General features: G+C 44.4%; 1 protein-coding gene across 1 annotated transcript in view; it reads right to left on the bottom strand.

Moving 5' to 3' along the window:
* Positions 1–4,995, bottom strand: part of vipr2 (vasoactive intestinal peptide receptor 2) — a 128,842-nt gene extending 123,847 nt beyond the window's left edge. The window contains exons 1-2 of the mRNA XM_060825725.1: positions 4,945–4,995; positions 3,092–3,197 (exon numbers count right to left, since the gene is read on the bottom strand). Of these exons, the coding sequence (XP_060681708.1) occupies positions 3,092–3,197; positions 4,945–4,995 (157 nt within the window). The remainder of the gene's footprint in view (positions 1–3,091; positions 3,198–4,944) is intronic.
* Positions 4,996–12,253: the final 7,258 nt, after the last annotated feature.

Here is a 12,253-nt window from a genome sequence, read left to right as displayed (position 1 = left end):
ATACGGAGGTTGGTGGGGTGGTAGGTGAGAACCAGTGGGGTTCTGTCTTGGTGGCGGTTGGAGGAGCGGGGCTCAAGGGCGGAGGAGCGGGAAGTGGAGGAGATGCGGTGGAGGGCATCGTCGATCACGTTTGGGGGGATTCTGCGGTCCTTGAAGAAGGAGGCCATCTGGGCTGTGCGGTGCTGGAACTGGTCCTCCTGGGACCAGATGCGGCGGAGACGAAGGAATTGGGAATATGGGATGAAGTTTTACAGGGGGCAGGGTGGGAGGAGGTGTAGTCCAGATAGCTGTGGGAGTCAGTCGGTTTATAGTCGATGTCTGTGTTGAGTCGGTCGCCTGAGATAGAAATGGAAAGGTCTGGGAAGGGGAGGGAGGAGTCTGAGACAGTCCAGGTGAATTTGAGGTCGGGATGGAAGGTGTTAGTAAAATTGATGAACTGTTCAACCTCCACGTGGGAGCACGAGGCAGCGCCGATACAGTCATCGATGTAGCGGAGGAAAAGGTGGGGGGTGGTGCCAGTGTAGTTGCGGAAGATGGACTGTTCCACATATCCTACGAAGAGACAGGCATAGCTGGGGCCCATGTGGGTGCCCATGGCAACTCCTTTAGTTTGGAGGAAGTGGGAGGATTGAAAAGAGAAGTTATTCAGGGTGAGGATTGAAAAGAGAAGTTATTCAGGGTGAGGATTCCTCATGGCCTACATCTTAGAGTTGTAAATGAGATTGTGAGAAAGGGATAATGGATGCTCTGGCAATAACTCTCTAAAACTTCCTAAATTTAGGAATCATCCTCACAGATTGGAAAAGAATATCACTAGTGTTCAAGAGAGGAAGGAGAGAAAATGGAATACAGGGCAATTAGCCTGACAGTGTTGTTGGGAAAATTATGGAATTTATTATTAACGAAGTGATAACAATGCACTTAGAAAATTATAGCATGATCAGGTAAAGTCAACATGGTTTTTATGAAAGAAAAATTATGTTTGGCAAACTTATTAAGAGTTTTTGTTGAGGATATAGTTAGTCAGGTAATTTTGGGGAAACAGTACGTGTTGTACACCTGGTATTCCAAAAGTCATTCAATGAGACGCCACACAAAAGGTACATTGGCCAGATAAGGCCCTATGGATTAGGAAGTAATATATGAGCCCAGATAATGGATTGATTCTTGGACAGAAAGTAAAGAATGGGACAAAAACTGGGACATTCTGAAGTTGGCAGCTGTGACTAGTGGAATGCTGTAAGGGTCAGTGCTGGGGCCTTAGCTCTTTTGCAATTGACATTAATGGCTTGTTGTGGTTCTGTTCGCCGAGCTGGGAATTTGTATTGCAGACATTTCGTCCCCTGTCTGGGTGAGACCCTCAGTGCTTGGGAGCCTCCTGTGAAGCGCTTCTATGATGTTTCCTCCGGCATTTATAGTGATTTGAATCTGCTGCTTCCGGTTGTCAGTTCCAGCTGTCCGCTGCAGTGGTCGGTATATTGGGGCCAGGTCGATGTGCTTATTGATTGAATCTGTGGATGAATGCCATGCCTCTAGGAATTCCCTGGCTGTTCTCTGTAACTTAATGGCTTGGACAAAGATTTTGAGAGTAACACGATCTAAATTTGCTGAGAAAACCCAGCACATTGAGGGGCATTCCTGGCACAGTGGGCAGTGTTAGTGTCTGGGCCTGGGTTCAAATCTCTCCTCGCTTCACAGGTATGTAATGATGGCTCTGAGCAGTTTGGTTAGGAAATTGGGCATGAAAGTTTTGAGGAAGACACAGAGAGGATATAAACAAGTTAAGTAGCAGATGGGGTATAAAATGGGTCAGGTGAAGTTATTCACTTTGGCTGTAAGGTCAAAAAAGCAGAATGTTTTCGAAAAAGTGTGGAACTTGAAATGTTGATGTGCAGAGAGACTTAAGTAAGATCATACAAGGAACACAAACAGTTAGCAATGAAAACAGAAAGTGCTGGAGAAATCAGCAGCTCTGGCAGCATCTGTTCCAAGTCCAATATGAAACTTTTTTGGAACGTTTAAGTTCTGAAGAAGGGTTATGGGACTTAAAACATGAACTCTGTTTCTCTCTCCACAGATCCTATTGAACCTTTTAGCAATTTCTGTATTTACTTCAGCTCTCCAAGATCTGCAATATTTTACTTTTATTAGACAAAGTTAGCCCCGCAGTTACAGAGAACAATTAGGAAGATAAATGATACGTTGCAAGGAGATTGTAGTATAAGAACAGAAATGTCTTCTGAAATTCTTAAATTTCAGAAAGATGATAAAGATGATAATACACTCTGAGGATTGTGTGCACTTTTGGTCTCCATACATTAGGAAGGAGATAAATAATTCAAATAAATGCTGGTTCAGCTTCGGACACCCCGCATCCCATGAATGATTTGTTTAAAAAGCCCTAGGTTAAAGTCCCACTTCCTTCAAAGATGTATCATAACAAATTTTTGAACAGGTTCATTAAAAAATCTCGCTAATGAATACAGGGCTCTTGTGACCACCCTGGGCCAGAAAGCCGTGGTTCAAGTCCGATCTGCTCCAGAGATAGCTAATCAACTTCATCAAATTGAATCAAAACAGCTACAGTTACATTGGAGGGAGGATAGTGGAGGTTCACTAATTTTGTTCCAGGAAGGATAGAGTTGTCCTATGTTGAAAGGATTGTGAATCTTTAGAATACTCCAATCAGAAGGTAGCAATGCTTCATCGTTGATTATATTTAAGGCCAGGATAGAAAGATTTATGATCTCTCTAGGGATATGGGGAGCAGCGGAGAAAGTGGAGCTAAAGCCCAGGATCCGGCATAATGATAATGAGTGACGGAACAGGTTCAAAGGTCTGTATGATCTCTTCCTTCTCCTATTGTAGGTTACTCACTATGTATCATGGAACATTGCAGTGGCTCATTCTCACTGAATGCTTAAGATGGCTGACAACTTTATAGGAACAATGTTTGGTAAGTCCACGTTAGCAGTTCCCTCAAGTTTGATTTGATAGATACATTGATCAATTCTGTTCCCACCAGCACCACTGCCACCATCATGGTCCTCCCCTATGCTCGCCTCCAGTGCCAGACACACAATGTCCTCACCTTTTGAGAGTCCTGTGTTGTTGGGTTTGTTCAACTGAGTCAAGCAGCGGAGTTCCTCCCGCTGCAGCTCCAGATACAGACGGCAGTTGGGGTGGATGCCATTTACCTACAAGCCATGACAGGGAGCAATAAGTTAATATAATCCATTTTACAGTCACAACACATACTGTCTACTATGTGAACACGCACATGCACCACACAAACACACATGCACAGTGCACACCCACACACACACACACTCGCAGACACACAGAGTGCCATTGGCTAACAGTGAATCAGGAGAAAGTGAGGATTGCAGATGTTGCAGGTCAGAGTTGAAAACTGTGTCCCTGGAAAAGCACAGCAGGTCAAGCAGCATCTGACGCGCACTCCTGATGAAGGGCTCCTGCATGAAACGTCGACTTTCCTGCTCCTCGGATGCTTCCTGACCGTTGTGCTTTTCCAGTGCCCCACTTTTTGACTAACAATGTAACAGTGCAGGAAGCTCGAGGTGAACATATGGGATCAGTCATAAATGTCCACTATGTCAAGTTTTATTCTCACTCTTCACTCATGAGACATGAGCACCGCATGCAGGGCCAGAATTTATTACCCATCTCTAGTTGCCCTTGAGAAGGGGGTGGTGAGCTGTCTTCTTGAATCACTGCAGTCCACCTGCTGTAGGTGGACTCACATGTTGTGAGGGAAAGAATTCCAGGATTTTGATCCAATGACACTGGAGGAACAGCAATAAATGTCCAAGTTCGGGTGGCGGGTGGCTTGGCGGGGAGCTTGCAGATGGTGGCGTTCCCAAGCATCTGCCGCTCTTGTCGATCGAGATGGAAATGGTCATGGGTTTGGAAGGTGCTGTCTGAAGACCTGAAAATGTGTTGCTGGAAAAGCGCTGCAGGTCAGGCAGCATCCAAGGAGCAGGAGAATCGGCGTTTCGGGCACGAGCCCTTCTTCAGGAATTAGTGAAGACCCTTTGGTGACCCTTTGGTGAGTTACTGGCAGTGCATCTAGCAGGTAGTGCACACTTGGGTAGTGGAGTGACTTAATGTTTGTGGATGTGGTGCCAATCAAGTGGCAGCTTTGTTCAGGCTGGTATAAATATTATTATACAATAGGGATAATTTAGCTCAGTGGCTCCCTGCCCTGTAAAGGTATCCCTGGGAATCGGATTTCACACAGATCGGTGCACACAATTTGAACGCTCTCCAAAGAAAAATGATCAGCTCGGTCCTCCCTGAGGAAAAAATCCCCAATATTTCCCTCCCTTCTCCCGGAAAGCCTGACACTCTGTGGTTGCTGAAGCTGCGTGGCTGGTTGGCAGCCGTCAGTAGCCAATCTGTTAGTCTCCAACACAAGTAATTCGCGAGCGGGAAGGCGGCGGCGCTATGTAAACGCAGCCTCCGCCTTTTTTTTCCCCCTGATATGGTCCAGGGACACAGCAGCAGTTAAAAAATAAAAAGGTGACAGCCTCAGAATACATGCAGCCTCTGTAACAAAGCTGGGGGGGGGGGGGGGGTCCATCTGACCTCTGAAGCCTGCAGGGAGACTGCCCTGATCTTTGCAACAAAAGTGCACTAATAATCAACTGTCATTTCGGTCACAATCACACAAAACACCAAGGTATGAAACAATTTTTAAACAGTTAAAGATGGTAATTTTCCTAATCCTCTTTTCCCCAGTGATTTCCCTCCCCAAGAAGCCCCTGAGAGGCTTCAGGTCGTGTCCAAATGTAAACTGATTCGCGCTAAGGTGAGAATCTCATTTCTTTCTGGCGGAGTTGCCTAACTCTCCTGCTCAGGCTCCTCTCACTTTGCAAACCCCCAACTTTGTGTGAACATAAGAGACTTGCCCCGAGCACTCACCGAAAACAAGGAGCAGAAGGTGAGGGAGATTTTGAACAGAGTCTCCCTCATGGCGACGCCTTCTTCAGTTCTTTCCAATGAGGGCTATCCCTTCCAGTCGGTAACACCATCAGCTCACACACACGCCTCCCCACCCCGGTATTTCCAGATGGGAATGAGCAAGTGTACAGGCAGCCCGTTCACATCCACCTCTACTCAGACACGCTCCCCCAGTAACTGACACTGACTGCGACTTCAATTCCCAGAGATTCCTCAGGGAAATGTCATTCAACTCTCCCACCCCTTCCCGTTTTTTCTCTCTCTCTCCCACTCCACCTCTAACTCTCCCCCTCTCCTCCTCCCACTCTCTCAAACCTCCTCCCACTCTCCCAATTCTCGCCCCCCCTCTTTCTCCTTCACCCTCCCTCCCTCTCATTCACCCTCAGCCCTTCTCCTTCACCCCTCTCTCCCTCCCCCTCTCTCTCCATTCCCTTTTCTCCTCCCCTCTCTCTTAGTCTTCTATTTCTCTGTCCTTTTCTCCTTTCTCTCCCACTTGTCCTCAGTCACCACTCTCTCTTCTCCTCACTCCTTCACCCCCTCTCCTCCACCCCTCCTCCCTCTCTTACTCCTTCACTCCTCCCTCCCACTTCTCCCTCTCTCCCTGTTTCACTCTCCCACTCTTCCACCCCCTCTGTTCCTCTTCGTCCCACTGCTTCACCTATCTCCCTGATTCCTTCAGCTTTCTCTCTCCCACTCTTTCATCTCTCGCTCTCCCTGACTTCTTCATCCCTCTCCCACTCCTTCCCCTCCCTTGCCTCCTCCTCCTCCCTCTCTTACTCTTCTTTCTCTGCCACTCCTTGTTCCTTTTTCTGCCATTCCTTCCTCCACTCGCACTTCTTCCCGCCTCTCCCTTTCTCGTTCATCAGACTTGTCTTTCACGCCATCTATCTCTCTTGTTCTCCTCCCACTCCATCTCCTTCCTTCAGTAGCCCCTTACGTTCTCTCTCTCCCTTTCCCCTCTTTTTCCCTTCCCTCCCTCCCCTCCTCCTTTCTCTCTGTCCTCCTTCCCTATTTCAATCAACAAAAAAATGTACCACTGATATTAAATAAAGACTGGAAATAGTGGTTCTGTTCGCCGAGCTGGAAGTTTTTTTGTTGCAAACATTTCGTCCCCCGGCTAGGAGACATCATCAGTGCTCTGGAGCCTCCTGCGAAGCGCTTCTTTGATGTTTCTTCCGGCATTTATAGTGCACTATAATGCCGGAAGAAACATCAAAGAAGCGCTTCACAGGAGGCTCCAGAGCACTGATGATGTCTCCTAGCCAGGGGACGAAACGTTTGCAACAAAAACTTGCAGCTCGGCGAACAGAATCACTACAACAAGCACCCGAGCTACAAATCTTCGCACAAACTTTAAAGACTGGAAATGCCCAACAGATCTGGCAACATTATTTAGTGAAGGAACTGTCACCTTTTTCAGAGTCAGACTGACATGTTTTCCGTTTCTGTTTTGACTTTATTTGGGTTGAGGACAGGTCACTGATTTGAAAGCAAATCTCTTCCGCAGATGCTGTATGACCTGCTGAGCATTTTCAGGGTTTTCTGTTGTTTTGACAGATTTGCAACATGTGCGGTACTTTATTTTCAATTGAATATTGAAGTCGACTTGAAACAATCGGATTTCCATTTAAAAAGTATTGTCTGGTTCAATAATAAGGAAATCTGCCAGCATTCTGACACTTAAAGTTGACAAGGCACTCGGAACGGATGAAATGTATCTAAGAATATTGAAGGGAATGAGGGTAAAGCTTGCAGAGGCACTGGTCTGAATCTTTCAATCTTCCTTGGATGCTGGGTAAGTGCCAGAGTCTGGAGAATTGCCAACAATGTGGCCTTATCCAAAAAGGTTGTCAGACTAATCCCAGTAATGACAGAGCAGTTTGTGCAACTTCAATAATGGGGAAGCTTTTGGAAACAATTGTTTGAGATAAAATCAGTGATCACATTGAAAATGTGGGTTCACAGTTCAACAGTGTGGAAAGAGGCCATTCAGCTCACCGGGTTAACACTAACCCTCCCTACTTTTTCCTGCATTTCCCATGGCTAATCCACCTACTCTGCGCATCTTTGGACTGAGGGGGGAAACCAGAGCACCTGGTGGAAACCCATGCAGACACAGAGAGAATGTGCAAACTCCACACACACGGTCACCCAAGGCTGAGAATTGAACCTGAATCCCTAGTAGTGTAAGGCAGTAACGCTAGCCATTGCGCACCTTAGGCTTGATTAAGAAACGTCAGCATGGGGTTTTGAAGTGGAAATCACAACTAACTTGTTAAGAGTTTTTTGAAGAGATAATGGTGAGGGTTGGTGAGGATAATGCTGTTGATGTGATAAACATGGATTTCTAAAATGTGTTTAACACAATGCAAACAACAGACTAGTGAGGACAGTTGTAGGCCATGCTATAAAACATGGATACAAATTTGGCTTAGTGATGTAAAACAGAATAATGGTCAATGGATTATTTTCAAGTGGCAATGGGGGTGGGGTAGGGGTGGGGGTGGGGAGGGGAATTAATTGTGGTGTTCCCCAGGGCTCAGTATTGGGACCCTCACTTTGATTTGATCTGAATCTTGGTGCGCATGGGATAATTTCCAAGTTTGCAAATGACACTAAACTTATAATGATTGTAAATTGTGATGAGCACAGTGTGGAACTCCAAAAGGACATTGACAAGTTAGTGAAATGGGTAGATAGATGATGGATGAAATTCAAGGCAGAGAGGTCGAAAGGTGTGGCATTGGAAAGGCACAGTAGCTCAGGCAGCATCTGAGGAGCTGCCTGACCTGCTGTGTGTTATGAGATGGATAAAACCTTCCTGCTAATTTTAAACCAGCAACATAGAAAAGATTTCCCCTTGCGGTAATCTGCGAAAATTCGAGAGGCCAAGAACTATTTAAAGTAAAATGTAATAACTTTATTTCTTAAAATATAACAGAGATTAATTAACTAACAACTATTTACAACTCCTTCCTCTAACTTATCGTTTATTTTACTTTATATAATATTATTCCAATAAAACACCCCAATTAAGATTAACCAAAATTCAAATTTCAAAATCAGGTAGCTGTTAAATCTTCCTTTTGTATCTCCTTCTGTAGATTTTCTTCTTCTTAGGATTTCTCTTTCATTGGTCATTGATAGATAAATGTACCTTTTAAGGGAGCTAATTTTCCAGGCAGTCTGCAGATGTTGGTGGCTTGGCAGTCCTCGCTCAACTGTTCAAGTTTTCCCAGTCTTATACCCTAAAGCATCGGATTGTGTCATTGGCTTTTAATATTGTCAATGTACTAAATCCAAATTTGATTGGAGTTTGGTATTTTTTGGGATATAATTTAAACTGATTGGTGGCATTCAAATTTGTTTTTGTATCTAGGCAACCAGCTACTCTAGCTGCTGGAGCACATGTTACATTGAGAATTCTCCAGCAGTCTGTGAGTCTCGCTAAGTCCTTTACACTCTAAAAGGTACAGTATACTTCTATACCTTCATAACACCTCCACCCTTAAGAAAAAAAATGAACCATCATAATGAAAAGATTTTTTTCCACTCTTTAAAAACATGACCCGAAGATACAGATACCTTTAATCTACGTTCACACTAATGTTATCAAGTTTTGAGAAGATTTGTAGCTGGATTTAAGGTTCTGGATGTAGGTTTGCTGGCTGAACTAGAAGGTTCATTTTCAGACGTTTCATCACCATACTAGGTAACATCTTCAGTGAGCCTCCAAATGGAGAACTACTGATGATTCCTGCCTTCTATTTATGATTGGATTTCTTTGGGTTGGTGATGTCAATTCCTGTGGTGATGTCATTTCCTGTTACTTTTCTCAGGGGGTGGTAAATGGGGTCCAAGTCAATGTATTTGTTGATAGAGTTCCAGTTGGAATGCCATGCTTTTAAGATTTCTCATGTGTGACTCTGTTTGGCTTGTCATAGGATGGATGTGTTGTCCGAGTCGAAGTGGTGTCCTTCCTTATCTGTATGTAAGGATACTAGTGAGAGAGGTCAAGTCGTCTTGTGGCTAGTTGATGTTCATGTATCCTGATGGATAGCTTTCAGCCTGTTTGTCTAATGTAGTGTTTGTTACAGTTGTTGCAAGGTATTTTGTAAATGACATTAGTTTTGTTTGTTGTCTGTATAGGGTCTTTCAAGTTCATTAGCTGCTGTTTTCGTGTGTTGGTGGGTTTGTGGGTTACCACGATGCCAAGGGGTCTGAGTAGTCTGGCAGTCATTTCCGAGATGTCTTTGATGTAGAGGAGAGTAGCAGGATTTCTGGATGCGTTTTGTCTGCTTGCTTGGCGGACTGTATTCATAGGGTACCCATTCTTTTTGAATATACTGTACAGGTGATTTTCCTCTGCTCTGCGTAGTTCCCCTGTGCTGCAGTGTGTGTTTGCTCATTGAAATAATGTTCTGATGCAGCTTCGTTTGTGGATGTTTTTCCATGTCTTCCAACCTTAACATCTTCCCACACATATGTAAAACATTAAATAAATACCAATCTCATCTAAACTTTATCAGTTAAATCCACGATAATGCATCTGCGATTACATTCTTATGACTCGCATCATGTATGATTTTTAAATTGAAAGTCTGTAACATAAGACTCCAGTGAAATAGTCTCATATTCTTGTCTTTAAAGTGTTCTAAGGATGAAAGTAGATTGTGATCCATGTACACAACTGTCTCTGAACCATTGTTCGTGACATATACGTTAAAATGTTGTAAGGCCAGTACCAAACTCAATAGTTCTTGTTGGATCATGGAGTATTTTCTCTGTGGGATGTTGAATTTGTTTGATGGTTCAACTGGCAGTTCAATCCTATCCTCATCTTAGAGTATAGAGCATAGAAAAGTACAGCATAGAACAGGCCCTTCAGCCCACGATGTTATGCCGAAGATTAATCCTAATCTAAAATAAAATAACCTAACCTATGCACCCCTCAATTCACTGTTGTCTATGTGCATGTCCAGCAGTCGCTTAAATGTTCCTAATGACTCTGCTTCCACCACCAATGCTGGCAACACATTTCATGAGCTCGCAATTCTCTACATAAAAAACCTACCTCTGACGCCTCCTCTATACCTTCCTCCTAACACCTTAAAATTATGACCCCTTGTGGCATAAATCATGCCCCGAGGAAACGTCTCTGGCTATCGACTCTATCCATGCCTCTCATTACCTTGTACACCTCGATCAGGTCTCCTTTCTTCCTCCTTCTCTCCAGAGAGAAAAGTCCGAGCTTAGTCAACCTCTCCTCATAAGACAAGCCCTCCAGTCCAAGCAGAATCCTGGTAAACCACTTTTGTACCATCTCCAAAGCCTCCACATTTTTCCTAAATAGGGCGACCAGAAATGGACACAATAGTCCAAGTGTGGTTTCAAAAGCATTTTGTAGAGCTGCAGCAAAACCTCGCAACTCTTAAACTAGATCCCCCTGTTAATGAAAGCCAAAACGCTACGTGCTTCTTTGACAATCCTATCCACTTGGTTGGCAACTTTGAGGGGTCTATGCACTTGATCACCAAGATCCCGCTGTTCCTCCACACTGCCAAGAATCCTGTCTTTAATCCTATATTTAGCATTTGAGTTCAACCTTCCAAAATCCATCACTTTGTATTTATCCAGGTTGAACTCCATCTGCCATTTCTCAGCCCAGCTCTGCATCCTGCAATAGACCTCGATACTATCAACCACCAACCTTTGTGTCATCAGCAAATTTACTAACCAACCCCTCAACCTCCTCATTCAAGTCATTTGTAAAAACTACAAAGAGCAGGGGCCCAAGAACAGAGCCCTGCGGGACACCACTCACCACTGACCTCCAGGCAGAATACATTCCATCTACAACTACTCTCTGCCTTCAATCAGCCAACCAATTCAGAATCCAGACAGCCAAATATCCCTGTATCCTATACCTCCTGACTTTATGAATGAACCTACTATGGGAAATCTCATCAAATGCCTTACTGAAGTCCATGTATGCCACATCTACTGCTCAACCTTTGTCAACCTGTCTTGTCACCTCCTCAAAGAACTCAATAAGATTTGTGAGGCATGACATGCCCCTCACAGAACCATGCTGACTGCTTTTAATCACGCTATGCTTTCTCATAAAGTCATAAATCCTATCCCTCAGAATTCTTTCCAAAACCTCGCTGACCACAGACATAAGACTCACTGATCTGTAATTGCCAGGGATTTCCCTATTGCCCTTCTCGAAAAGAGGAACAACATTTGTCTCCCTCAAATCCTTCAGTACGATTCCTGTGGAGAGTAAGGAAGAAAAGATCTTTGCCAGCGGCTTAGCAACCTCTTTTCTCACTTCCCGGAGCAACTTAGGATAAATCTGGTCTGGCCCTGGGGAATTATTAATCTAATGTCTGCCACAATTTCCAGCGCATCAACTTCCTGAATCTTGATTTGTTCAAACCTGTTTCTCCGCTCTCATTCACAGCAAGGTCCCTTTCTTTAGTGAAAACCAAAGCAAAAAACTCATTTAGAGTTTCCCCTATCTGCTGAGCTTCCACACAAATGTTCCCTACGCTATCCCTGACCAGCCCTACCTACTCCCTGATCATTCTCTTATTCCTCACATATGAGTAAAATGCCTTTGGGTTCTCCCTAATCCTTCCCACTAAGCCTTTTTTGTGCCCCTCCTGGCTCTCCTCAGGCCAATTTTGAGCTCTCCTCTAAAGCTGTGCTAGATCCTTGCTTCCTCCTTGTGTAAGTTGCCCTCTTCCTTTTGACAAGAAGCTCCTCCGTTCTCATCATCCAAGGCGCCTTAATCTTACCCCTTCTTGCCTGTCTCAGAGGAACACATTTATGCATCACTCACAATTGCTCCTTAAAAGGTCTCCACATGTCTGTTGTGCCCTGTCTGTGGAACAAAAGCTTCCAATCTGTACTTCCCAATTCCAGTTCTGATAGTATCATAATTCATTTCCCCAATTAAATATCTTCCCATGGTAACTGCTCCTTTCCCTCTCCAAGGCTATGGTAAATGTGAGGCAGTTGAAGTAACTGTCACTAAAGAGTCTCCCACCACTAGATCTGACACCTATCCTGGCTCATTGCTGAGCACCAAATCCAAAATGGCCTCTCCCCTCGTCGGCCTATCTACATACTGAGTAAGGAAACCCTCCTAAACGCACCTGACAAAAACGGCTCCATCCAAACTATCTGCACTAAGAGGCTCCAGTTAATAATGGGAAAGTTGAAGTGACCCATAACAATAATCCTGCCACATCTGCATTTATCC

The sequence above is a fragment of the Hemiscyllium ocellatum genome, chromosome 5 (genome assembly GCF_020745735.1).
Source record: "Hemiscyllium ocellatum isolate sHemOce1 chromosome 5, sHemOce1.pat.X.cur, whole genome shotgun sequence".
NCBI classification, from domain to species: Eukaryota; Metazoa; Chordata; class Chondrichthyes; order Orectolobiformes; family Hemiscylliidae; genus Hemiscyllium; species Hemiscyllium ocellatum.
The sequence above is the reverse complement of the archived record's forward strand: the minus strand, read 5'-3'. Positions and strand labels throughout refer to the sequence as shown.